This window comes from Grampus griseus (genome assembly GCF_964374135.1).
Source record: "Grampus griseus genome assembly, chromosome: 17".
Lineage (NCBI taxonomy): Eukaryota > Metazoa > Chordata > Mammalia > Artiodactyla > Delphinidae > Grampus > Grampus griseus.
In genome coordinates, this window is record NC_139011.1 from 9096858 (window position 1) to 9124736 (window position 27879).

Here is a 27879-nt window from a genome sequence, read left to right on the forward strand (position 1 = left end):
ATGATCGTGCTTCTGCTTGTAGGAATGCTAATGGCCCCGCAAGGCGGTGAGTGACGGTATTTTACTGTATTTCTGGCTCAGTATATAATTACATACAATGAACCCTGGGCCGTCTTGTCAAATTCCATCTGATTTGCTTACTAGTAATTTTATCACCTTGCCTAATGAGTGGTGGAAATCAAACATGAATGATAAGCTCGAGGGTTAATACTGATATTAAAGCTGATATTTTGAGCATGGACACGTGGGATGGGGGTAAGTGGGCACCAGAGAACAAAAGGCAAGGGTTAGCAAGGTCCTCTCCACCCGGTATTGCATCTCCTCCCCCGCTGCTCAGGGGCTGCTGTCCCTTGCTTTGCTGATTCCCTTGGAGTGTGTTGGCCTTCCTGACATGCAACAGCTCCCTTGCCCCTTCTGGAGGCATCTCTGGTGTAAAAGCAAACACTTCCAACCCCACATTCGAAAGTTGGGGCCCATGCCACCAAGCCTGAAAGCCATCTAAGTAAGCTCCTTGGCAGCCGGCGTAATAACTCCGAGTTCACTTGGGATCTTAGCTGTGAATCTGAGTCTTCCGGCTCCTTCCTATGCGCTTTCTTATTTGCATATCTATGCAGCTAAACATCCCAAATCACTTCTTTCCTTCCTGCAACTGCTTGGGCACTGTCGTTGCTGAGATCACTCATTTATCTTGTCATTTTTCTCCTTCTTTTTCTATATTCAGGTAAACTCTGGACCAACTCACTGACCCTCCCCTCTCTGTGGTTCCCTTCCAATCCCAATAGTGACAGTGAAGCAAAGGGAACCCACAATATTATTGATCGTTTATCTTGACCAGGACCTGAGTTAGGAGATAATTCAAGAGGTTTGCATGTCGTCCAGAAGCTTGTAGGTTGAAATTAGAATATAACCACTTTCCATAAGATGCAAAGTCTTCCCTTCAAGTTCAAATCCTTCCAAACACCACCTCGGACCTTTCCTCTGAGACAGAGTGGGTCAACCCCTTCCAGAATGTGCTGGGCTTCTATTGATTATTTACTTCCTTCATATGTCGCTTCTTTCTTATTAAAAGGTTTTGGTCATGACTGGGGTCCCATTGCTAGAACAACTGGGGCTGATGTGTCAGCCCCTCAAACTTTCTCAAGAACTTAAGTGGTCTTGATCAAATATCAACTATGGGACTTCCCTGGCGGTCCAGTGGTTAGGACTACTTGCTCCCGATGCAAGGGGCACAGGTTCGATCCCTGGTCAGGGAACTAAGATCCTGCATGCCGCACGGCGTGGCAAAAAAAAAAAAAAAAAAGATCCCAGCTATGATCTTGACTCACCTCATCTTTGGTGACCAAATTGTGCAATGTTCTACAGTTTTTCCCTATTTTTTTTCCTTTTAAATGAAATCTCATTTACCAAAACCCATTTTTATAATTTTTAAACTTCTTTTCTTGTCTAACACTTTCTTCTTCCAAAATGATACATTTCCCTTTGATCAAAATTGTCCTTTTACGTCCTCCCACCCCCACTTACATGCCTTTTAAAATTTTTAATTTCTTTATAAAATTGAGGCCACTAAACATTTTTCTATCTGTCCTTCTTGCTTTAACTCTGTTTCCCCTTAGTTTACTACTACATTGTGATACTAAAAATGATCATGATATCCTGTTATGATAACCTGTCACAGACATTTGTGTTTGTCCTGAGAGATTTTATTTTCAAACACAAACACCTAGAGTTAAAAAAAAAAAGTATAACCATAGAAAGTTTAAGTGCAAACATACCCTTTTTTTATATGGGTTTAGATGTGCCGTGCCTACAGTTCCAGTTTTGCAGGGGTGAGTGTGTGGCCACCATAGAGACCGCCCACCTCCCCAGTTCGCCAATTCTTGGTCGTGACATTGTAGGGGGAAAGGTCTGTTTTTGAGGCCTCTGCCTGCACGCTACTCTCAAAGAAGTCTGGGTCTTCTCTGATGACAGGACAGGATTAAGTGTGGAAAGGTTTCAACTGTGATTAAAAAAATGGAGTGTCAACCAGGAAAGTCTGGGAGAGGTCATACAGCTCTGCAAGTGAAGGACAGACCGGGGAGGGGTGGTAGTGAACGCATCCTAGACAGACACAGGTGTGTCTAAGGAAATTTGGCAAGGCCCCCAGGGAGGAGTCCATCAGAAGAGTCCCGCGTCCCCCAGGAACCCAGCCCACCATGAATACCTGCTGAGCTGTTGGCTAGGAGCAGCCGTGAGGGATGCGGGTTGAGGCTTCTGTGCAAACACTGCCTTAGACTTCAGGGCGCAGCACTTGCTGGAGTTGGAGTTTCTTAAGGAGCCTCCATAGTGCCTGCACCAGTTCACATTCCCACCAGCAGTGCCAGAGGGTTCCCGTCTCTCCACACCCTCTCCAGCATTTGTTGTTCGTGGATTTTTTGGTGATGGAGGTGTACCTCATTGCAGTTGTGATTTGCATTTCTCTAATAATTAGCGGTGTTGGGCACCTTTTCATGTGCCTCTTGGCCGTGTGTATGGCTTCTTTGGAGAAATGTCTATTTAGGTCTAGAAAGTTTCTTTTCTAAGTGCCAAATCAATCTTCTTGCTATAGTTCACTTCTGGGCCAGTTTCCTATTAGCTCAGAGAAAACATCTCTCTCCGTTATGTTCACTGGTTATAACAATTCCCTGCTGAAAGTAGGGTTTTCTTAAAGATTTTTGGAATAAATATTGCAGCATGTAAAGAAAAAATAAAACTAAATACAATAAAATAAAATCCAGGGTGACTTTTATAGCTGCTCATGAAAATGCGTGGGCACCGATATCCCGAAAAGTAAGTGGGAGTGTAGGGGGGCAAACATACCTGATTAGCCCATGTCAGTAAGAAGATCATTCCCCACCCTCCAGAGCAGAAATTTTATTATCAGTTGCACAAAGGAAATACCAGTGCAGTAATGAACAAGGAGCAGGCCATATATATATATGTGTGTATATATATATATATATATATTTTTGCGATACGCGGGCCTCTCACTGTTGTGGCCTCTCCCGTTGCGGAGCACAGGCCCCGGACGCGCAGGCTCAGCGGCCATGGCTCACGGGCCCAGCCGCTCCGCGGCATGTGGGATCTTCCCAGACCGGGGCACGAACCCGCGTCCCCTGCATCGGCAGGCGGACTCTCAACCACTGCGCCGCCGGGGAAGCCCAGCAGGCCATATTTTACAATCGCTGCTTAAGTGGGCAGTAGATATTCTTAGCTGTTGGCTGGTATGCTAATTAAACAGTTCCTGAGGCCGTTGTGCCCAGTGTAGAAAGTGCCAGAGCAGTTACACGGGCTCTGTGATAAGGGCTCGAACAGAACTGAAGTTGTGAGTCTCCCTCCTGGTCTGAAAGCCTGCACTGTGCAGAGCACTGTCGCCGTACAGCCCGTGGCGCTCAGTCAGGAGGGAACTCCTCTCCCTGGGAACCATTCCGAGAACCTGGCAGAGAGGAGCCGTGGTTGGAACCAAAAGCTGAGACGTGTACGTCAGCTCAAGCCCTGCCTGGCTGGCCTAGGTGGCGTACTGACCCCACCAAGCCCCTCTGCACACACCCAAAGTATCTTCCTTTCGCCCTCAAACTAAAATCAGCCTGCAACCTGCTTTTGTTGCTGTTTTAATTTAAAATTTGAGCCAAGAGTTTAAAATGGGAAGATTTTCCAGACTTCCAACAAATTTTTTAAGATCTGGATTGTGGGATTCCTTCCCCAAGGCCTGGGGCTGAGTGACAGCTGTCCCTCCCACTGTGACCTGGGGCTCTCAAGTTCTCCACAGTCTCCACCAATCCTTATTGTCTCCCAGCACTGGACCACTTGTTTAAATCATCTGCCTGACTCCTGGAGAGATTTGGGTTTGCAGTCTTGAGTCTTAAGAAAGACTCCTGTTTTCTCTGTCCTGGACAAGTACAGTCAGTCTAAACCTTACTGGGCTCTGGGCCTCCCATCTCAGCCCTTCCAAGTCATTCTTCATGGTTTCCTTTAATCCACTCAGCAAACAGTACGCCAAATGAGGTGCTAGGCTTTGGAACTATGATGAGGTTCCTGCCCTCAGGTGTTCAAAGTCTAATGCCAGAGACCTACAAGTAAGGAGACCCTGAGAATCAGCATGAATAGTACCATGGTAGAGGTCACCAGAAGGTGGGAGTGGGCATGAGAGCTCAGAGGGCAGGCAACTAGCCAGAGTCTTCCAACATGGAGGGAGGGAGAGAGGAAAGACTTCCACATGGTATTGTTAAAACTAAGCTTAAATGGTGAGTAGCTGAGCCAGGCTGAGTCATGGACAAAGCACTCCAGCAGAGGACATGGCCTGTGCAAAGGCCCAGGGGTCAGGGCACACTCATGGAACTGAGAGCAATTCAGGATGGTTGGAGTGTGGCATCCAAGAGGGATTGATCCCAGCTGTTCCAGATCACTGCAGTCCCCCAGATATCAACCAGGGGTACAAAATGCACAGGACAGCCACAACAGAAAATTATCCAGCCCAAATATCAATAGTCTTAGGCCGTGAAACCTGCTCTAAGCCAAACAGGGCCAACTGGGGGCATCTTCCTGAATAAATTTAATCTAACCTGCTTCTTTGAAGGCCAACCCTTTGTGGCTTTCAGATTTGCAGGTTTCCAAACAATGTCAAACTTATGGGCCTGATTAAATTGACCACTTTGTGAAGAAAGACAAAAATCTTTCAACATTTCAGGCTACTCATATGCTGCATATAACCAGGGGGGAAAGCACTGTGAGTGTGGACAAGTCTGTAAGCCCTCTGAGCCTCTAGGGAGCTGGTTCCTGGTTGAACTAAGATTCCAATTCCCATCCATTTGTCCCCATTGCCCATCCTCCCACCTTGATGAAACACTAACTGAGGTTGGTGGTAATATTTGGGTACTGTAGAAATCATCATGTTTTCCCCAAGCAACATTTCTCAAAGTGCAGTTTCTAGGCCATCAACTTTAAAACCAGCTGGGGAGCTTGTTAAAAATATCTGTTTCTGAGCCTTACTCCAGACCTGCTGGATCAGACTTGAGTGAGGGCACAAGGATGGTACCTTTTACTGAGCCTGCATCCCAGGTGAGTTTGATGCTGATACTCTGGGGGAAACCCCTGTCCTCAGTTATAAACTACTTGGAGTTTGGGGTCCTTTCCATGTCTGTTTTTATTTCCACCAATCCGTCATCTCAAGTAACTCCAAACAAACATGCAACATAAGTTAAAACTGTATGCTTCGTGTGTAAGAACAGCCTCAAGGTAAGCCCCTAAACCTCCCCATCCTGAACCAGAAAGCCACTCCCTTAAGGCCAACTAATACAAAACACTGGGTTACCCAGCCACTCCTTTATTTTCTTCAAGAGGTGACCACAGAGATCTGGCACATAGCAGGTACTAGAAAAATATGTCTAGAGTTGAATTTATGTGCATCCTCATTGCTATCCCGGCCACCACTTCCCAGCTGTAGCCCAGCACTTGGGCAGCGGCAGTATTGGTGCTAACCCTGCTCTCCTCCTCGATTATAGTGGCCCACCCTCTGGACACCCCACATCTTCCATGGGAGCTGCCTCCAGGACTCTCAGAAAATATCAGTAAGCATCCTTTGATCTTTTCTTAGGAGACCTAGCTGGATAGAAAGCTGTCTAGGATATCGGCACAGAAATCGATCCCTTCTGAATAAACCCTAGAGCCATTTACTGCTGTGGCATTTGTAGGTAAAGTGATTTGAATAAGACTCAAAAGCCTCTCTCTCACAGTTTACTCTGGTGTCTGACCCACTGTTGGTCTCTCCTTTGAGATAAAGCACTAAAAACTCTCATCAAAGACACAGGTCAGCTGAAAGGGGAAACTAGAAGAGGGAAGTAAATGGGCTGATGAATGAGGGTTATGTAGTGACTGCATTAAAAGGCAGGACGAAAGAAAAATATGATGTATTTTACATCATATGATGTATGATGTAAAAATATGATGTATCCTCTGGTTATTAGAAGGGAGGGACCTGTAATTGTTCCTTGGGGAATGGAAGGTTTTCCTGGTGATGGATTGTAAATATTTCTCAGGTGGGTTCTTATACAGGCATCGCTGAAGAATAGAATACCTCGTGAACTAGCTGGTGAGGTTAACCCTGAGTTAAGCGTTCGTTTCTGACCTTGCAGAGAGGTGAGCTGAGTCAGCCGAACTATTTGTGCGGGAACCCACGCAAGCTAAGTGATCAGTCCCATCCAGACACGAATGTTAGTGGCCTCTCTCCAAACGGCATCACCCCCATGGGAAGTGCAATGCCCACTAGGAGGTCTTCTTCAGGTAGATATTTAGACTCACAGGCCACACCTGGCTTTTAGAAGGATCAGGGCCAGGAAGCACTGTGTGCCAGCAGGCCATGCCAGCCATTCTTCTTTATCGAGATAACCCCTGGCAGCAACCTACACAGTAGTCCAGGATCCCCTAGGTAACAACTCAGGTACAAGGGAACGGGGCTCACGTGCAGCAGCCCCAGGACCCGCCCTGGCCTAGAAGCTTCACTCTCCACAGGAGTCAGTACCCCTAGTAACCACCGCATAGGTATAATTTCTAGGATGCCAGGATGGACGTGCCCACCTGAATGAGTCGTCACGCGGATGGAGACCCAAAAATGATGGCTTCCCACCAGGTGTTTGTAGTTCCTCAGATACACCTCACCATTCACGGGCCTTTTTTTTTTTTTTTTTTATCATGGAGCATTGTTGTCTAGAAACACAGTTCACGGTTTTTATCTTATCAGGTTTCTATGGTAACCTGTGTTACTAGAAAGTTAGCCCAAGGTCAAATCTATCTTTACAGAAGGGGTTTTACTCACTCTTCCCACAGGGGATGGACAGGGAAGGGAAAGGGGGAGACCTCAAGCCTCTCTAATTTATTTTCTCTTCCTTCCACTTAGATATGACTTTCCTCAACGGGGTGTTTAAAAATGTGGGAGGAGTGGCCGAAATTTTTGGTAAGTTAAATCTGAACTTGCTTTTACTCCCCCAGGTGTCAGGGCGTGGGGTGTGTGGGAAATCTAAGGAAATTACCAGGGCCTTGGGCTCTGCCCTCTGAGCTCCCACAGCCTCGTCAGCAAGCTCCCACAATGTGACCCAGGTCCTGATGAGAGTAGTGGTGCCCTTTAGCGCACGGTGAGTCACTGAGGTGCCACGTGGCTTCGTTGTCCTTCCTTCATTCATCCCGACCTCAACCTGGCCAGGAGGGGAATGGCATCCCTACTTTACAGGCAAGAAACTGAGCCAAAGGAGTTAGGGACTTGCCCAAAGCCACACAGCCAGAAGGGACAAGGTCTCCTCTGAGTCCAGAGCTTGGTCCCCTTCCACAAAAGTGGTTTTATTTTTCCTTCTCAACTACTGAATATACATAAAGTTTAAGAAGCATTCCACTGATCAGTTATATATCTATTATTTGACTGTTAATCACACGGCATTACGATGATTCCCATCACTGATGACTAAAAGTACCCAAAATAAGATTATAGTAAGATGGACATGAGCAAGGTGACTCTGAACTGCTATGGGATTAGACAGTGCTGCGCGTAAAACTGCACTTAAAATGTATGTATGACTAAGTGCAGGTGCCCTGGAAGCTCTTGAATGAAAATGCATGTTTCTATAAACACATACACATACACATAAACCTTAGGGTGGCTTTTTCCATCAGCGTAGAATCATGTATTCATGTTTCTGATAAGGCTGTGTGGAAACAAAAGGCGGGAAGGGAAGTTTGAATGAGGTAGGAAGAAACTAGAAGAGCAGTGAACAGTCGAGGTGGACGTGGTCCTCACAAACAACTTTGGATCTCCCCAAGCTCCCCACGATGACCCTGTGTGTTTAAATCGGTGCTATGGGGTCACCTCATTAAGCACCTGACGATCATCCAATCAGAAAGGCAGAGAGCAGAGAGGGCGACCACGAGTTGTAGAGTCAAAAAGGTGGATACTGTTTTCTTGCCCATTTTGTGTGCAAGAGCATTTTTGTTTAGGATAAGTCATTGTTGCTGGTGGATACCTCGGGCACGTCTCTGACCTTCTATTTCTTTACCCATGAAAGGGAGGTGACAGAATAGCATCTGCCTTACAGGATTAACAAGAAGTTTATGGGGGGGAATTCCCTGGTGGTCCAGTGGTTAGGACTCCGAGCTTTCACTGCCAAGGGCGCGAGTTCAATCCCTGGTCAGGGAACTAAGATCTGGCTGCCAAAAACATGGTGCTGCCAAAAACAAGCAAACAAACAAACAAAAAACCCAAGAAGTTTATGGGATCATAGACCAAATGAAAGCTTTATAAAGCATTACTCACTCCATCAGTTTTAACTATTGTACTATTTAAAGCACTAACACACCATTGTAAAGCGATTATGCGTCAATAAAGATGTTAAAAATAAAATAAAAAATAAAATAAAGCACTTAACACAGTTTCTGGCACACAGCAGGTGCCCGCAAGTTATTAGTGTCTGTACCCCTTCTCTTCCTGCACTGATTTATACTTCTTTATTGCCAGGACTGTTATCATCAGGGATCCATTCAGCAAACTAATAGTGACTTAAATAATAAAGACATTTAATGATCTCACATAAGCCATCTGAAGGCACCAGCATTGGTGCAGTAGCTCAGCACAGGTATCAGAGACCCAGCAGGTTTGTTCTATATTACCCCACTGCTACCCTGGACATAATAGTTTTTCAGCTTTAGGCTTGGGGCCTCATGGCTGCAAGGTGGTTGCTGCAATTCCAGCCAACACATCCTCCCCATATTCAAGGAAGGAGAAAGGTGTGGCTCAGAAGGACCCTCTTACATGCCTTTATGCTTTATTAAGAAAGAAGTATTTCCCCAAAGCTTCTAACAGTCTCACCCTTAGGGTTTTGGGGTCACATTTGGGTTTCATGCTCAGCCCCAGACTAGCCCTTGTCTTGGAAGCATGGCATTACCACGATGAGCCAAGAATGACTAGTAAACATTCCCAGGGACTTGGGGAGGAGGTTACCTTCCTTGAGTGCTTTTCAGTTTTGTTGGTAAGGAAGAGGGATGAATGGCTGTCAGGTGGGCAACCACCAGGGACCACGGCTAGTAAACCTGCTTCCCTTCAATTGTCTAGAATTGTCCTAAGTACACAGCAGGTGCTTAGTAGGTGATAAGGCACCATCCACCCGCGAAGGGGGCTCCCTCCTCAACTCTGGCTCCTGGGGCCCCTCCTCCCCTCCCCAGACTGCCTGGGCTCTCACTTCACCTGGCTGCAGGATGTCTTCACCAACCTCCCCGCACTGCTCCAGTTCGTGAATGGTATGAATTGTGTGGCTGGTCTCTGCCCCCGGGACTTCGAAGACTACGGCTGTGCCTGCAGGTTTGAGATGGAAGGGCTGCCTGTGGACGAGTCTGACAGGTGAGCACGACCAAAACGTGAGCTCGTGGAAGCCCGGCTGAGGCCTGGGCGGAGCACAGATGCGGAAAACTCCCTTGGCTTCGTTGTGTGTGCAGGTGTATGTGGGTGTGTGCAGTAAAATTTAAAATCCTAGAAGCATCCGGGGTTAGCAAGGATATGGCAAGTAGCTACTGGTAGCAGGAGGGTCAATTAGGACAAGTTGGTGGTATCTGTTAGAGTTTTATGCATATCACCTATAACCCAGTACCTCCAATTCTCTGTTCCTAAGGGACTCTGTGATGTTAGGCACGTTCTTTTACTTCTTTGTGTTCCATTTATTCATCTATTAAATGGCGGTAATAATAACACCTACCTCCTAGAGTTATTGTTTAGGATTACATGAGCAAATACAAGTTAAAGTGATTGGGATTTGCCTGGCTTATTAGGTCTGCAAGAGTATTTGCGATTGATAACAATATTAGTAGGGCTGTAGTAGTAGTAGTGATAGTAGTAATAGTATTGTGGGAGTCATAGTCAGGCTGTAATAGTAGTAGTAATAGTAACAACATTAGTAGTAACAATTGTCTAGGTAGCTATAGTAGTATTAATAGTAACAGTGGTAATAACAGTAGTGACAGCAGCAGCAGCAGTACTAGTAAACTGGTGGTGGTGGTGGTGCTGTTAGTAGTAGTAGTAACAGTAGTAGTAGAATAGTTGTCACAGTAGCTGTAGTAATAGTAATAGTAATAATAGTAGTAATAGCATCAGTACTAATAAAACTGTAATGGTGGTGGTGGTAGTAGTAGTAGTAACAGTAATAGTAGAATAGTTGTCACAGTAGCTGTAGTAATAGTAATAGTAATAATAGTATTAATAGCATCGGTACTAATAAAACTAATGGTGGTGGTGGTGGTAGTAGTAGTAACAGTAGTAGTAGAATAGTTGTAGCTGTAGTAATAGTAATAGTAATAATAGTAGTAATAGCATCAGTACTAACAAAACTGTAATGTGGTGTTGGTAGTAGTAGTAGCAGCAGTAGGAGTAGTAGAAGTAGTAGTCGTAATAGTGGTAATTGGAGCTATAGTAACTGCAGCAGCAACAGGAGTGTGGAACCAGGAAATTGAACCCACATCTCACCCCTACTCCAGGACCATGTCTACACCTCACTGGTATTCTATTTGTGCCCAAATCCAGTGTGATAAAGTGTGTGCTTTCATCTACGCAGACTCCCAGGAGATAGGGAAGGATTCCCATTGGTGTAAGCTGTTTCTGCACCAGAAGGGCAGTGTGTCGTTTCTGGGACCATAAGCCAGCCCGTTGACATTCAGAAAGGGGGAGGCTGAATCTGTTCGGGGCACAGTGCCAGAACCATTTCTGGGAATGTGTTTTCCTTTCAGGTCCTCCCTTACCATTTCCTTTAGTTATTAAAACACCCACAAACCTAGAAGTCAAAGAAATGAAGCAGTAATTCATCCCTGTCTGAATGATCAAAGCGTTGATGGCCAGAACTGGCAGAATGGTGGGCCTACCCAATTTCAATTACTTTACACGTTGCAGGTGATGGAGGTGGGAATTTCCAGACTCCTGGAGGATAGATTATTTCCACCTCGAACTTGCACGCCAGATTCCAAAAACATTGCCCTAGTTTATCGAGTGTCGACCACATGACAGGGTCTTTACAGACATTCTCTTGACTCCCCCAAATTCTTAGGAGTTGGGTAATGTGAGGAACTTAGTAGCTTGCCCATACAGCTGCCTGTGTGTCTTCTCCTTTACACTGGTTTTCACTGCTTGCTGCGTGCACTGCAAGCGCCACCTGACTCCCTTGTTTAGTGTCAGCCTCTCTCTGTGATCAGCCTTGACCTTGGCAAGTTACAGAGCTTTATGTGTCTCACTTTTCACACATGTAAATGCTCATAATAGCAACTGCTGCATAGGTAATACAATTCAAATTCACATATCGTGTGTGTGTGTGTGTGTGTGTGTGTGTGTACCCTAAGTATTTGGAAAAGGCCACCGCCAGAAACCAACCAGAGACAGAGTGATCATGTGCTGCCTGCCCCTCTTCTGACCCTAACCCACACTCTCACCCTGACCCTTCCCCATCGTGCCACAGCTGTTGCTTCCAGCATCGCAGGTGTTACGAGCAGGCTGCTGAGATCGACTGTCTGCAAGACCCCGCCAAGCTTAGCACAGATGTCAACTGTGTCAGCAAGAGTATCACCTGTGGTGAGCATCTCCAGGTGTCCCAGGAGGCTGGGCTGAGAAATGACAGTTCAGAGATTGTAGGCCCAGGCTCCCAGGGTCCACCCTCATCACCATCACCATTGGCAACATCCCTGTGTATACCTGGAGCCCTACAAGGGCCAGATCTATGGCATCTGTACCTTGCATGGAGTAGAGGCACAACAAATTCTTTTTGAATTGAAACAATAGCTGCTCAGCAGATTATTTGATCTACAATTTTATGCTCGTACCAAGCCTGGCCGCTTGAGAAGAGCAAATAGCTTACTACTTATGCACTGTATGATTTAGGGGGAATACCCTGACCTTCTACTTAACAACTGGGAACCTCAAAATGGGGAGGAGAAAACCTGCTTCAGAGATTTGTTATAAAAATTAAGTAATGCTTACATGTAAAACAATGTTACATTTAAGAAATGTAAACAATGTTAAGTGTAAAACAGTTAATATGGTGACTGGTATCTGTTGAGAACTCAGTGACAGAAGTTGAGTCCACGAGGGATGAATAAGGCTGGTGTGGTTGTAGGAATCAGGCACACACGTCGGGTCAAATCTCAGCCCTCCACGTTACTAGCTGGGTGACTCCAGGAATTTTATTTCATGTCTCTGGACAATCCCGGCAGAAGAAGAATAGGCAAAGGCATTGAGGGAAGAGGACCATGGCAAGCTGGGGTAGTATATTAGGGCACCGTCTCTGAGTGCCTGTTATGTGCCACGGATGTTATACACAGCAACTCTGATCGTCCGAACAACCCTATTAGATGGGGGTCATTATCCCCAGTTTTCAGACAAGGCGAGGAAAGCTCAGAGAAATTAAATAACTTGCCCAAAGTCACATAGCTGCTAACTGGCTAAGGCAGAGTTTGAACCCAGGTTTGACTGGTCCCACAGTCCAGGTCACATGGACTGGCTGGAGTTCAGAGCATCAGGAAGGGTGTAAGTTACAAGGTGAGGAACACAGTGAACACGAAGAAACATGACTCATTCATTCACTCGCTCAACTCACGCGCGCTGAGCACCTACACCAAGTGTAAGACAAGCGCCTACGTGTTGGGGGTACCCTGACCTTCTGGAATTTCCTCTTGGTTGTCAGACACCGAAAATGTCAGAAACAAATCATACGGTATGTTAGATAATGCTAAGATCTGCGGAAGAAAATAAATCAGAGGAAAGGCATAGGGAGGGCTGGGGTGTGGGTTCCTATTTAAATAAGAAAGTCAAGAGAAGCCTCCTTGGGAAGGTGACAGTTGAGCACAGACTGAGAGAAGGGATGCCAGCTTGTGGCTACTCAGAAGAGCAGATAGAGGAAGCAGCTGTGGTGGACCCCAGGCTCCAGGTGCCTGGTGTTTCAGAAACAAGGGGAACAGTGGGTCAGAAGTGGCGAGACGGGGGAGGAGTGCAAGAAGGTGAGGTCTGAGAAGGAACAGGGGGCAGTGGCTTTTACTTTGAGTGCGGAAGTTGCTCAAAGTTCTGAACACACACACACACAAAGGTATAGTTTGAAACCTGGGTTTGAAAAGGACCGTTCTGGCCCCTCAGTGAGAAGAGGCTGGGCAGCTGGGCAGGAGGCGGGGGGGCCAGTGAGGTCACTCAATCACCTAGGCAGGGGGTGATCGGGGGTGGAGATGGGGACGCACGTCAGACTCAAATAGGTTGCAAGTAGCCGGTAGGATGGCCTGGTGGATCGGGTGTAAGTGCAGGGGAAAAGGAGCGCCTATGGCTCCCGGGCTGGGCCCACACGGCTGAAGGCATGGAGCTGGCGTGGATGAGATGAAGAAAACCGCAAGAGAATCAGGGCTTTGGGGGCAGAGCGGGAGTCAGTTTTAGAGTTTGCCCCACCTCTTAGGATTCCCAGTGAGCTCTTCCGGTCTGCTCTGCCCTCGCTCTGTGTACAGAGTCCGGGGACACTTGTGGGCACCTGCTGTGTTCCTGTGACAAGGCTGCCATAGAGTGCTTGGCTCAGTCCAGCATCAACTCTTCCCTGAACCTTCTGGACACGTCCTTCTGTCTGGCTCAGCCTCCAGGTAGGAAGATCCAGGCCCTGCATCAGCGGTGGGGATGGCGATCTGCGGCGGGAGCTGGTATGGGACCAATCGTAGCTGTGCTTCTTCAGATGCCAAGTCCAGCACCTTCTAACATTCTCCAAAACCACTTCTCTCATGTGCTTTCTCTTCAGAGACAACCAGCAGGAAAGAGCTGCTGACACTTCTGCCCAGAGGTAAGGTCTTCTCGGGAAGCTGCTCTTGTTTGGACCACAGGGCTCCGGCTACTGATGGGAGTGGGTGGATACACCTCCTCCACCCGGCCTGCCTCACCGAAGCTGGAGTGACCCATGGCACTGAAGGCGTGCCCACATCCCCCAGCCGGAGACGCCATTATTTCTGATAAACTCAGTTCACACCCAGAGTCAAATGGCCCTTTCTACGTAGACAGGTGTGAATTTAATCCAGTTAGGACGGAGACCCCAGGTTCTTTCTCTTGGCCTATAGTTGTAAGCAGGACAGGGTCCAGTGCTCAGACGGGGCAAGGCCCCTCCCGGCTGGGGGCGCTCCTGGCCACTGAGGCCTCCCGGGAACAGACCGGCTGTCCCCCTCCTCTGCCCCCCAGAGCCTGCAGCACAAGGAGCTGCCTGGATCCAGGTGAGGCTCCTTGAAGGGGAAGCTGTTTTCTCGTGTGTCACTTTTCAGGACAGGGTAGCCTCCTTATAACTGTCTACTGAACTAAGCAAGGGATGATTCTGACTCTAAAACATGCATCTTATGAAAAAAGTGAGAGTTAAGTTTATGCCCATCATTCCTTGTCTGCCAAAGTTCCCACGATCTTTCAGTCCCAATACTGTGGGTACCCGGGGATGGGAAGTTCGAGGTGCACCTCGGCCAACCATCCCTCCTTTCCTGGGGCCGGGCTCTCTTTCTCAGAATTAGCACTGCAGCATTTGTTAAAGAGGAAGCCGATATGGCTGTGTGTGCGTGGATGCAGGTGTGCCCGTGCCTATGAGTGTGTATGCGTGTGTGCACGTGTGGGTTTGTGTATGGGCATGTATAGGCTGACGTGTGTGTATGGCTGCGTGTGTGCGTGTGGGTTGTATCTCTATGGACGTTCTGAGTCAGCGCCCTTTTCTCTCTGCCATCTGCCTTCCCTTTGAACACAGGTCTTCTCAAATTGGGACCACACTCCATAGGCAAAAACCTTCGGAGTTTGCAGCCCTTTCATCGCCACAGCCTGTGTCCAATGGTGTCGCCTTCCCCACCAGAACCCAGCCCTGGCTGGAGTCCCTCCCGAGGGGGGGCCTTGCTGGGCACCCCTGTGTCCTGGGCGGTGTGCGAGAGGCAGAGGTATCCCGAGGCAGGACAAGCAGCCCTTCTGGGAACGTCTTTTACAGCCCCCTTATCCTCCTGCCCCATCCAGCCATCCAGCCTGTCCTTGGGGACCCTTGGCACTTGCATCCCTCACTCGTTGCTCCTGGGGGCTCTTTTTGCAGTGGTCCCTGTGGAGCCCACGGACTCCAGCCTGACGGCCCTCTCAGGAGAAGATGAACACAGGGGGACCGGTATGGAACCCAAATATCCGTGGGTTGTTTTTTTGTTTTGGTAGAGTAGCTTTATTTTTTTTCTTTTTTTAATTTTTTTTATTGGAGTATAGTCGATTTACAGTGTTGTGTTAGTTTCAGGTGTACAGCAGTGATTCATTTATACATAAACATATATCCCTTCTTTTTCAGATTCTTTGCCCGTGTAGGTTATTACAGAGTATTGAGTAGAGGTCGCTGTGCTCTGCAGTAGGTCCTTGTTGGTTATCTATTTTATATATAGCAGTGTATATTTGTTAATCCCAAACTCCTAATTTATCCCTCCTCCACGTTTCCCCTTTGGTAACCATAAGTTTGTTTTCAAAGTCTGTGAGTCTCTTTCTGCCGTGTTTTGATTGTGCCAGCTGCCTGCTTGCTGGGATTATCTCCCTTAAAATGCTCCCTGCCTGGGCTTACAATGGAACTGCCTCAGGAACATTCTAGAACCCCTCCTACTTCCTTTTGACTGCCAAATCTCTTCTCTACTTGCTCAGCTTTCTCCCAAACTCCTAGTCCCACTTTAGGAGAATTGTCAGATAAAGCGCAGACCCCGCCCTCGACCATCTGACATTGAACTTCAGATCAACACCACATACTTTGTTAATATAAGTATGTCCCAGGATCTGCATGGGACTTACTTCTACTAAAATTGTATCTTTTGTTCATGCGATATCCAAATTGAACTGGGCATCCTGGGTTTTTATTTGCTAAATCTGGCAACCCTTCACCTCAGGGAGATCCCGCTGCACACCCACCACCCTACAAGTTTGTGTATTGCTCTCCTCTGCTGTTGCTGCTGCTGCTTCTGCCAGGTTAAAAGCAGAGGCTCATGTGTTCACCCCCAGCCATCCTCCATGTCCAAGGGCGTGTCAGCCCCAACGGCTTCCGGACAGCCCGTGCCTTGGAGACCGGGTCCAGAGAAAAGAGGAAATGGCACCAACACCAAACCAAAGCTCCACCACACACCCTGCTTCCGACCGGCAGCCATTCCCAGCATGACTGGCAGTGGCCATGTCCCTGCTAAATTGAGGATAAGCTGCGGGCTTCACGGCCCCACCAGACAATCACAAAATAACCCCAAATTCGTACATTTTCCACTTTCTTCAGCCTGAACCATCATCCCATCATCCCTTTGTGGCACAACCCTGGAAAAGACTCAAAGTAAATAAGGTTCCTCAACGAGTCTAGAGTCCAACGGGAGGAAGTGAGGGGATACACTCTCATCTTCGCTCCCCAACACACACGCACTCACCCCCTCACATCCATGACCTAGGCAGTGACCACAAATGCCCTCAGAGGAGGGGGCAGCCTGAATGCGGGCTCAAAAATCAATCATGCAGGTGCAGGTGGGACAGTTTGTGAGGAAAAGGTCTGGGGTTTGTAGTTGTTCTCTCACCATTATGGGATGAAATTATGTTTTAGAGTCAGGCAGATTTGGGATGGATTCCCTGCTCTCCTAGTTTTCATCTGTGTGACTTGGGAAGCGTGGTTTAAGCTCTTTAAGCTTTAATTTCCCCTTTGCATAAAGCAGGTATCAGCATTTTTTTATGTTAAGGGCCAGATAGTAAATATTTTAGACTTTGTGGACCAGAGGATCTCTGTCGCAACTACCCAACTCTGCCACTGCAGCAGAAAAGCAGCCATAGACAATCTGTAACTGGATGGGTGTGGCTGTGGTGCCAATAAAACTTTATTTACAAAAACGGGCTGAGGGCAGGGCCATAGTTTACCAATCCCTGGAAAGGGATGATTATCTCGGTCCGTTGTGGTGACCGGAGAATGAGACAGAGCATGGGAAGATTCTGGGCCAGCATCTTCTTCCAAAAATTCTAGTGTGACTATAAAAAACCGCATACAATGTCAAATCACATGCAGGATACTGGACGACTTGCCTAAAATACATAATCTCATTTAATGCTCATACAACCCTATGAAATAACTGCTGTAACCTCCATATTGAGATGGTACATTGAGATGGAGAAAGAAGTTGTCCAAGCCGAGAGCTGGGTGGTAGGGCTGAGATCTGAGGCTTCCACTGTCTCCATCCTTACTTCTAGACCTGAACTCCCTCTTCAGCTGCCTTCCCCAACAAAGCCATTCCAACCAGGGGAAATAATGGCCCTTTCTCCCAAAGCGGTCATTTGCTGGTCTCTTTGCCTAAACACAGCACTGGCCCTTATCTGGCCTCTTGTCCACTGAATTGGGAAGTAATGGTGCAACAACATTCCAGACATACTCTGATCAGATTGCCATGGGCCTTCTCTCCTCTGCCCAGCTGAGGTGCTGAGCTGGGTTGGTAACTGAGATGTGGTGGTTTCCTTTCACAGTGGCAGCTGAGACCAGAGCTGCCCGACTGACCATTCTCTCCAGGACAAGTAAGCAGAGGGGACTACATAGGAGGACAGCAAGAAACCCAGTGGAGAAATGCCATCTAAATATTTGTGTTCAGTTCTGGTGACCAGTTTTTGACATGGCCTGGAGGAAATATTATTATACCCATTCTGCAGATTATATCGGAAACTGGGGCTCTGGGAGGTTAAAAGCCCTGTCATTCAGCAGTGACTTGTAGACTGGTTTCTAACCCCAGACTTCATTCAGGCTTTCTGTTATACAATAATGATTCACAGAGAACAACCTCCTACTTAAAAATATCTAGACCGAGATGTCATCAGAAGAATTAACATATTTACTTTGCTTGTGGTCATTAACAACCATGGCTCCTTTATTAATAAGTATAAATAACTGATAATAACGGTTTACTAATACTAAGAGTGACTAAGTAAACAAATGGATTCCTTGCTTAATACGCAGTGACATTGTTGAGGACCTCCGATGTGTCGGCGGGTTCCTAGGCCCCTATGCACCTTCTCTGAGTTAATCTTCCCTCACCCTAGAGGCCCACTGTTATCCCCATTTTACAGATGAAGGAGGAGCTCTGAGAGGTGGGGTCATTTCCCCAGGGTAGTACAGCTTAGTATTCCTTTAGTTCTGAATCTGTACATTCTGCCTTTGACAAGAACCGTCTGCCCCAGCTTAGAACTGCCAAGATCTTCTCTCTTTGCTGAGCATTCGTGTGCACATCAGGAAATTTCAAAGGCTGATTTTCACATAACATCATCATAAACTTGGTCTTCGGCACACTGAAGTTAAGGCAGTTCCTTCCTTTCCTAAGCATTTTGGAGTTCCCACCTCTGGCTCTCTGGGGTACAGCCAGAAGGGAAAACAGTAGCCTAGCATAGTGGTTAAGTGGGTCAATTTTAGCCAGGTGGCCCAGGTTTGCATGTCACCATTTCCTGGCTCCGTGACCTTGAGCAAGTGTGTCCCCTTTCTCCTTTGTGAAGGAGGGTGAGCGTAGTACTAACTCACGGGGTTGCTGTTGAGTTAATGTAATCCAAACACTGAGTGCTGTCTATGGCATGTAGTAAGTCTTCGTTCATTCTGGCTGCTATAACAAAGTACCACAGACTGGGTGGCTTATAAACAACAGTCATTCATTTCTCATGGCTCTGGAAGTCCAAGATCAAGATGCCAGCATCGTCAAGCTCTGGTAAGAGTCCACTTCTTAGTTATGGACGGCTGGCTACCTTTTCACTGTGTCCTCACATGGGAGAAGGGATGAGGGAGCTCTCTGGGGTCCCTTTTATAAGGACACTAATCCCATCACAAGGAATCTACCCTCATGACTTAATCACCTCTCAAAGTCCCATCTCCAAATGCCATCCTGTTGGGGGTTAGGTTTCAATATATGAATCTGGGTTGGGGGGAAACACACACTCATTCTACAGCATACGAGAAGCTTAGTGACTGTTAAACAGCAACAGATTCATTTCACAAAGAAACCAGGGCTCAGCAGCCTTCCTAGAGCCACACCACAAGCAACTGGAATCACACAGTTCTGCCGCCTTATTCTCCTCTGTTCAAAAAATGCGATTTTTATGTTTATTTATTTTCATTCAAATTCTGGAGAAGTCTGCTTTCTCAAAGTATTTCAACAGCCTCACCTGCTTCTAGCATGACAAGTTGTGACTGTGTTTATCAGCAAGCCTGAGTCTGGGGTTTTTTTAGCTCAGCAGGGACCCTGCCCTCACAGCTCTCCTGGGAGGCGACCAGGGGTAGAGCAAGAAGCACGTTGCCTCCTGGGCTCAGTGGGATGGCAGCTGCCTCTGGAGACCAAGATGGGACAGACTGGAGTTAATGCCTACTCCCTCTCTCTTCTTCTAGGGACAGAACCAGGCCAAGTCCAGGAAGACACAGAAGATGCAAGGGCCACACCTTCTCCAGGTAAGCGTGCTCAGCTTTGTGTATGTTGTATATATTGTTGTCCCCCATATATTTATGAAAGCAAGTGTGTTCCCCAGAATGAAAGAAATCATTGAAGCCAATTTACTTTTATATCCCCCAGCCCAAAATTAGACAAGTGCAATCAGAAAATAGATCCATTAGTAGGAAGATATTGAAACCTACCTGCTAAAGAGATGCATTTAGAAAAATACAGAAAACTGTACTTAGCTGTCTATTTAAATCCACGTTATAAAAATGGCTACTTTTAATATTTGAGGATGCTTTCCCCCAGTCTGCCCCAACCCACAGTGAGCACATCTGTGAACATAAATAAAATGAATCTGAGACCACTTGGCAGCCACGGTTTTGCAGTCTGCACTGTACCACTTCATACAATGAGAAGATACTCCCCTGACATGAAATATTTTTCTGTAACATGATTTTTAGAGGCTGTGCAATGGTTTCTTGTATGGAATCCTATAAATTGTTTAACCAGTTATTTCCAACATGTGTTATTATTATAAATAATAGATATGCACTTTCTTTATGCCCATCCACTTCTGATACATGCCTAGAAGTTGAATTGCTGGATAAAAGGTATAATCATTTCAGGGCTCTCAATATGTTGCCAAGTTGCCCTGGAGAAAAACTGAACCAATTTACATTCATATGCACATGCCAGGGGCCAACAGTGCCTACTATTATTTGAAACCAAGTAAACAAAAATCCTGTACCCATTTTTAATAGAAAATAAAGGTAGCTCATTATTTTCCACTGTTCCCTCTGATTCACCTTTGTGGGGTTGGAGAGCTGGGCAGGATACTAAACCTAGGAGACTGAGGTTACGACAGAACTACTAAAGGGCTGCTTCTAACCCATGAGGACCAGTGTTGAGCAAGCTGAGACAGAAGCCCAGATGTATAAAGCAAACCAATATGGTGGATTTGGGGAAGGACTGCAAGTCAGAGGCCCAGGTCTTACCCAGAGCTCTGGGAGCTGAGCCTGGGTCAGCAGATGAGTGGGCACAGAGCCTACTGAGGCTCCCTTGGTCTGGACCACACTGGGCTGGAGATCTGGCCTGTGGGTTGGAGACCTCTCTGCCTCCAGCCAAAGGAGCTGGTGGGACTGAGGTCTGAGAGCAAAGGGAGATCCAGACAGTGCCAGGGAGCCTGCATGGGGCAGGCAGAGCCACATCACGGGCAGCCTTGACGGCCGTGGAGAGGACCTTGCACTTAATTCTGAGTACGAGGAGAAGCTGATGCAGTGCTTTGAGGAGTCTGCATTCCTGAGTACTGTGAGTTGGCTTAATCTCTCCACCATTCTTTTTATCTCTTCACCCGCGAGCATCATCATGGACCTTCGCTCGGCAGGCTCATGATGGTAAACACAGCACAAATATAGGCCTGAGAGGCTATGACTTTTCTCGCCCACGAGATGTCATCCAGGTGGCCTAGCTTGGGGTCCTGTCAGTTTTGTTATCGCAGGAAATTTGGAAATTCTCACGTAGTGTCCATGGATCCCCGAGTCTCTGCCCTGATGCCTGCAGACCCAGTTTGAAGACACTCTCCCGATGCTCTGTCTGCATTTGGCCCTGACTACATGTCCATCTGCAAACCTCCTCTTGAACCACTTTTCAGATATGGACCATAAAGGTATGTGTTTTCAGGGTCTGCAGAGATTGTTGCCACAGCTGAAGGTGTAACCATCGTCCCTGCCGGCATTAAATCTCTGGGGTTGGCTGTGTCATCCGTCAGAAGTGGTCCTGAGGAGACATCTGGAAAAGGTGAGCAGAAGCAGGCAGAGATGTCTGTCCTCTCCCGGCCTCGGGATCCTCTGGTGAAGTCGTTAACCAAGCCCCTTCGGCTACCGCATCGTACTGTGACTGTCCCACTTGGTGCCACTAGGAGGCGCCATCCCTCCTGCCGCTTGAGCACTTCGATTCTCAGAGCGGGCAGATGAGCCTGCAGCCATCAGCGGCTGGAGGCCGAGCCGGGGAAATGAACCCCTGACCGAGGGCTCTTGTCGCTCTTACTGACCCTGAAGGAAAGCGCTTGGCGTCATGCGCAGCGTGGTTTGCTGGAAAGAATGAAACACTTGGGTTGGCATGGTACTCCTCCCTCGGGTGCCTTGGCAAAGGCCCCGCACCGGCAAGCAGCCACAGCCAGTGGGACACACAGGAGGACTCTGCTCATGCCTGGGCAAGCCCTCCACGCATGCAAGGCTCTCGAGAGGGGGGCTGGGGAGGAGCCCTGTGCAGGCCTCCGGCTTCGTGGTCCTTCCCCCTCTGAACTGAGGACAATGGAGTTTGCACAGTGGACTTTCGCCTAGCTTAGCACAAGTTGCAGGCTGAGGAGGGGAGAGGAGAAGGAGGCCAGAGAGAGAGACAGAGAGACAGAGAGTCCTTGTTTCTCATCAGCCTGTGACAGGTTCACCTTCCTGCACCTGGGAAGCGGGGGCAACACTTGGGTGATGCCACAGCTTGGAGAGATGCTCTTTTGTCTGACATCCCGGTGCCCGGAGGAATTTGAATCTTACGGCTGTTACTGTGGGCAGGAAGGACAAGGCGAGCCAAGGGACGCTCTGGACAGGTACGGCCGGGTGAGGATGGCGGGTGGGCGGTGTTGATGCTGCAGTGAGAGATGATAGCCTTCCTCGATGTCGGACATCGCTTCGGGCTCACAGAGAGCTCGCCGAGTAGCATTATTTCACTCAGGAGGGCCTGTTGCCATTATGGTCCCATTTTCCTGATGAGCAGTTGAGGCTCCGAGGCTGACCTGTCTGAGGTTCTTCAGCCACAAAGGGGCAGAGCCGGGCAGACCCAGATCTTTCGATTTGGCCTAGAGCTCCACCACGAATACTGCCCAGCTGCTCTAAGACGGTCAATCTGCAAAGACACTTCAGAAGACCCCAAATCTGCCTATTTTGCAATGAGCAGCATGTAGAATTGGGGTCCCTAGTTGATTTGCTCTGCAGGATGACACACTGAAATGAGCTTCTCAACAACTTTTAAGCATAATTGTCAAATTTTTTACCTACTGTTCTTGGAAGAATTTTCACTGACCTCATGCATTCATCAATTTATTCCTTCATTTATATAGCATGCAGCCTACATTTATTGTGCTTTTGCTCTGTGTTGGGCACTGTGCTAAGGTGCTGGAGACATAAAAAGGATTAAACCTAAACAAAGCGGATTAAAACAAACTGCCTCTGCCCCATGGGACGTTGCTGAGTGAGAGACATGGACAATTCAACAAAGTACCACCTGCTGTAACAAATGCAGTGGGGACACCGAGGAAACGATGGGGAACTCAACCTGGAGATGAGTTAGAGGAAGATGCTGAGAGCAGAACTGATAAGGTTTAAAGACTAAACTCACGCAGTTCACAGCCAGTTAGAGCTCTAGTGAAATTGTGTATGTCCGCCTCCGATGTTGGGCTTGCCAGGGGAGAATCAACAACTATAGCTGAGAGTGAAAAAGACGAGTCTTACTGTAGTTAACACAAAGGGATACAGTACTGGCAGGAACATGGAACATGTCCACTGCAGGTCACGTGGTGTCTGCACGGCTGTATGACTCACGCACCCACCTACCTCCACAATAGCTCTCCTGTCTCCACTGCACAGTCATTCCGCCCCATCATGCAACCTTTGCAGGGTATTCCGGGAAATCAGGGGCTCTGCTGCCCAGGCAGACTTCAGAAAATTTACCTCCCACCAGGTGATAGTGAAGAAGTTTTTATCCTAGCAAAGTGTATACCACACTGTGGAATCACTGTGTTTTCATCATGGGGCTTGACAACATGCCCTCTACTCTCCAAGACAGAGAACCATTTAAGGATTGTTCCTGAGTCCACAGCACTCAGTGAGATAAGGCAAAACAGAAGTTTAGGTAGCAGGAGTCACTGCGTTCTGCTGAACCCTATGGAAAGAATATGGGTGCTGTTGAAGAGGCTTCCTGACTACTGACCATATTTCACAAAAAATATGAGATCTGACCAGGCAGCAAGTGAGCTATGATACAGCTTCCTTGACATCCATTAGGAAGAAATGGAAAAATGGAAAGCCATAGCCTTGAACAAGGAAGGGTTAGTCAAAATGATATTATTTTCTGCAACGGTGTCTTTTCCAAACCATGCATACTTTATATCCTGAGACATTTGAATGGTTTTCAACGGTAGTTGGATCATATATGATTTCTGATTCACTGACTTTAGATTTTAACTATTATATAAACTATCCACCGCCACCCACCCCAGCCGAATGCCACACAAGACAGTGGCTCGGCCATCACAACAGCAGAATGGGGGCTGCAGTTCTCATCCCACACAGGCTAATGTGACGTGAGAGGTGGATGGTTCCTCCTCCGACTGCCGGCACCATGGAATGGGTGGTGAAGCCCATACGTGGTCAAGCACAAGCACTACCGAAAAGCCACAAGTCTGCCTGACCCCGCCTCCGGCTGTGGCCTCCAGGACCGAGTGAGAGTGGTTAAAGGACAGGGGAGAGTTGAAAAGAGAGGATTAAGGAGCAATTGTAGCCCCCTATGGGTTGGAGCCATCACAAGTTCCCTCGGGGTGTCCATCAGCTGGGGGCACACTGTGAGGCTTTATCAGGCCAGATGGGTGGGTCTAAAAAGCAAGAACATGATCCATTCTCATCTATTTCCTGAGGTCTTGCTCTTTGCTGGACACCTTCCTAGATGCAGTTCTTTATTTACGTTCGAGATAGTTACTCTGTTCTCTTTTAAGGCTATGGACAAAGGGGGTACCTTATGGATGTGAGGTTAACTGTTCTATTATGTAAAAGGTTGGAGGGAGTGGGTTATTTTTAGCCCACATGGTATGCTAGAAGTGGTACCCTTCCTCAAGACTCTTTATTTCCATCTTTTGGAAAATTATTATAATAAATATGCAAGTCACCCATCTTTTCAGTCAACAGAGTCACAATAAAAACACCAAGCTTTTTAAAAAAGAGTAAGATACATCCGGTGTGATGGACACTGCCTTAGATGTGGCATCCTTGTGCAGTCCACAACCTGAACAACCATACATGGTGGCCCTTGGGATGTATATAAATGAGTCCACTGGCACTGGAAAGGAGGCACTGGCTTCTCTCATCAATATAGGGAGTATGGGATAAGCAGCCCTGGAGGGAGTTCTGGGGACAGCTGGGGGCTCTAGGCAGTAAGCGATTTTCCTTGCTCTTAGGTGCTGTTTGTCCCATCACTGCTGCCTGGAGCAGGTGAGAAGGCTGGACTGCCTGCTCGAGAGGCTTCCTCGGCCACCAGTGGTATGCGTGGATGGTACCCCCAAGTGTAAGTGCTGTGAGCCAGCATAGTGGGTTGTTCTTTCATTCAAGTCAGCACCAGGACCACAGCTCATCTTATAGCTGCTTTCCCAAGCACTTGTTCATCTCTAATGTGATTTAAAACGTTTCTTAACTTTGAGGCACACATTAGTACTCCTATTCCACTGAGAAGGAGACTCAAGTTCAAGAGGCTAAGTCAGCTGACAGAAGGCACAGAGCCAGTAAGAGCAGACGGGGAATGATGTAAATTAGCCATGCTTACTGAGTGCTTCCCACGTGCTCTTCTGAGTTTTTCATGTGTATTAACAGAGTTCATCCTCACACCAATCCTATGAGGTAGCACCACGAGACTTCCCATTTTACAGAGGCGGCGCCTGAGGTCCAAGACCACACAGGTAGAAGGAGGTGATAGAACTGGGGCTGGAACTGTGAAACCATAGAGCCTCAGACCCAGAACCGAGTCTTCACTGAGCCAGTGGGTCTCTTTTCCTGAGAAGCAGAACGCTTTTCCCAAGTGAGGTCCCCTGAGGAAGCCCATAAAAAGGGGAGTGTCTCCAGCTGAAGGAGGAGGTAGGCCTGCATCTCCACTCCTCCCAGGTGTGGAAGCCAGAGGTGCCTCCATGGCCATTCAGGGCCGGGGGGGGGGGGGGAGGGGGGAGGGGGGATATTTGGAAACAGCCCCACCCTCAGGAGCCTCACTCTGTTGGGCTTGCTTTACAACTGGCTTCATCTCCATTCTCTGGCTGCACTTCCCCATGTACATCAGTGGATGTATTTCCCTTACCCTTTGCAGTTTAAAAGGAAATGGTCCCTACAGCATTTCTCGAGAGCCCTGAGAGGGTTTGTCTCACCCTCACTTTTTATCTGGGGAAGCCCCAGGCTGAGGCTTCAGTGCCACCTCCTCCCTCGGCCTCCAGGAATCCCGGCCTTGGAGGATCGTGTGTGCCTCTCACTTCCCAGGAGGGAGCTCTGTGCTTTACATGTCACTTACTCATTCATTCATTCACCCAATTATCTGCTTATCCAAAAAACCTCCATCGGGACCTAGGAACACAGTGAACAGACATGATCCCTGCCTCAAACTGCTCACAGCCCACAAGGAAGAGAGACAAGCAAGGGACTCTTCTATTATCATTAGTATTGCTACAAGGTGGTACAGGTGCCCAGGACCGTGGTGAAAGGGGTTTTGAGCCCGTGGAATATGGCAGCCAGGATGGGAGAATTTGGGAGAAGTTAGAAGGGCAGTGAAGGAGGTTTTCCAAGAGGTTAACAGGTTCCCAGGTGGCCGTGCTGGGTGTGGGTGTTCCAAGAAAAAGGAAGAGAAAGACTGTGGCCTTTGGGGAACTCCTGGCAGTTTGGGAACGACACGTAGTTCTGTATTTCGGGAAGAGATAGTGGGAGTCGCGGGACCATGGTGATGCAAGGTGAGGCTGGCGAGACAGGTACCAGATCACGAACCCAAGGCTGAAACATTTACATTTTGTCCTCTAGGGGGTGAGAAGCCAGGGGTGGGTTTAGAACCCATGAGTGACAGGATCAGATGATCGTTGTCTGTGATGCAATCACGCCTTGAGGTCCCACCTGCTCAGCTAAAGGCGCCTTCATCCCTCTGGTCTCACTGAATCCAGGAAGGTTGTGTGTGTCGTTCAAACTCCTACAGGGCTTTTGTGAACTGGTTCCGACCCTCTGTGAGCCCTGAGCACCGTGTCCCGTAGCAGCTGCAGGTGTCGGGTTGTGAGAAATAAGGGCATCTCGGAGCCTGCTCCGGGCCACCCCACATAAGGCACAGGGGCCCAAGTGCAGAGCTGCTCTGGGGAACAGGCTCAGGTCTGGGCCCACTCTGCTCTTCCATGTCTCTTCTTTCTGCCTCCTGCTGTGGAGATGCAACGAGTATGTCTGGGGCTGATGTGAAGGCCAGGGTAGGAGATGTGAAGGCCAGGGTAGGAGATGTGGAGGGTCAGTGTGATGAGAAAAGTTCTGGTTGACGAATACTTCGCGGTAGGATCAGACAAAAAAACATTAAACGGACCAAATACGTCTTTGAAAACCACAGACAAGGATAACGTTTGCAGAATGCTTGCCTATGTCCGAGCACCTTCAAATACATTATTTCCTTTGAATCACACGCGTGTTCTGCATGCCAACCCGCACTACATGCAATTGAAACCTTCAAGAAATGAAGTAGGGTCACCAGACGGAGCAAATAAAAATACAGATAGCAAAGATACATGTATTTCTGCTGTGATGGTAAGAACCATAGGGTGGGATTCGATGGGAACCCACAGGAAAGACACTCCCTTTAGCCAGAGGGGCTGGAGGAAGCTTTCTGGATGTGGTGGGGGGATGCCGGGTGGATTCCTGACAGACGAGTATGCGCTAACCAGGAGGAGAAAGTTAAGAATATTCCCAGTAGAGGACTCAGTGGACACAGGACCAAGAGGTTCAGGACGGAGCCGGGGAGTACAGGGCGGAAGGGGCAAGCATCCTGCGGTGTCTCAGGTCTGCTACTCTGTTCTTGCCCCCTAAGGTGTAGGGCAGAGCCTGTGTGAGAAGCTGCTTTGTGTCTGTGACCAGACAGCGGCTGAATGCCTGGCCTCTGCCTTCTACAACCAAAGCCTCAAGTCACCTGGCAGACAGGAGTGCCAGGGCCACCGGCCGTCCTGCGAGGATGGCAGGATTTCAGCTTCGTCCCTTGGCTCCAGCTCTGAGGAGAACAGCGTGGAGGCCCCGCCGCCCAGGGAGGGCCTGAGAAGAACCAGAAGATTCCTGGGGAAGTCACTTGGTCTCCTGGGGACCAGGCCACAGCGTGGCCCCAGATAGATTCCCAGAGAAAATGACCATCACACCCTATCGTTCTGTCCCTCCTGCTACTGTAACCTCTCTGGGCCCATCTCCATCCTCTCTGTCCTCAGCAGAGGCTCAAGGCGGGAAGAGGCAGGAAGACCCTTGCACATGTGCACTGTGATGTTTGTCAGCTCACATCCAAATGTGTCTTTGGAGAAGGCAAACGAGGGGGTGGTTATATGTTTCCTGGAGTGCACTGTAGGGGCTCAATAAATATTCCCATCAACATTTCTTTGTCTGGTTTGGTTTTGAAGATGCTGGTACA

The 27879-nt window shown here is 48.1% G+C and overlaps 1 protein-coding gene across 1 annotated transcript; it reads left to right on the plus strand.

Annotated features, from left to right (window-relative positions):
- OC90 (otoconin 90) lies at nt 1-27590 on the plus strand (the record flags this gene model as incomplete). The annotated part of the gene is made up of 14 exons (XM_082675222.1): nt 1-46; nt 5517-5582; nt 6908-6964; nt 9217-9391; nt 11487-11599; nt 13510-13638; nt 13791-13832; nt 15096-15164; nt 17510-17557; nt 19410-19463; nt 21130-21246; nt 21880-22051; nt 24671-24777; nt 27298-27590. The coding sequence occupies 14 exons, from the start codon at nt 1-3 to the stop codon at nt 27588-27590; spliced, it is 1488 nt and encodes a 495-aa protein (XP_082531348.1).
- Between the last annotated feature and the right edge of the window lie 289 nt (nt 27591-27879).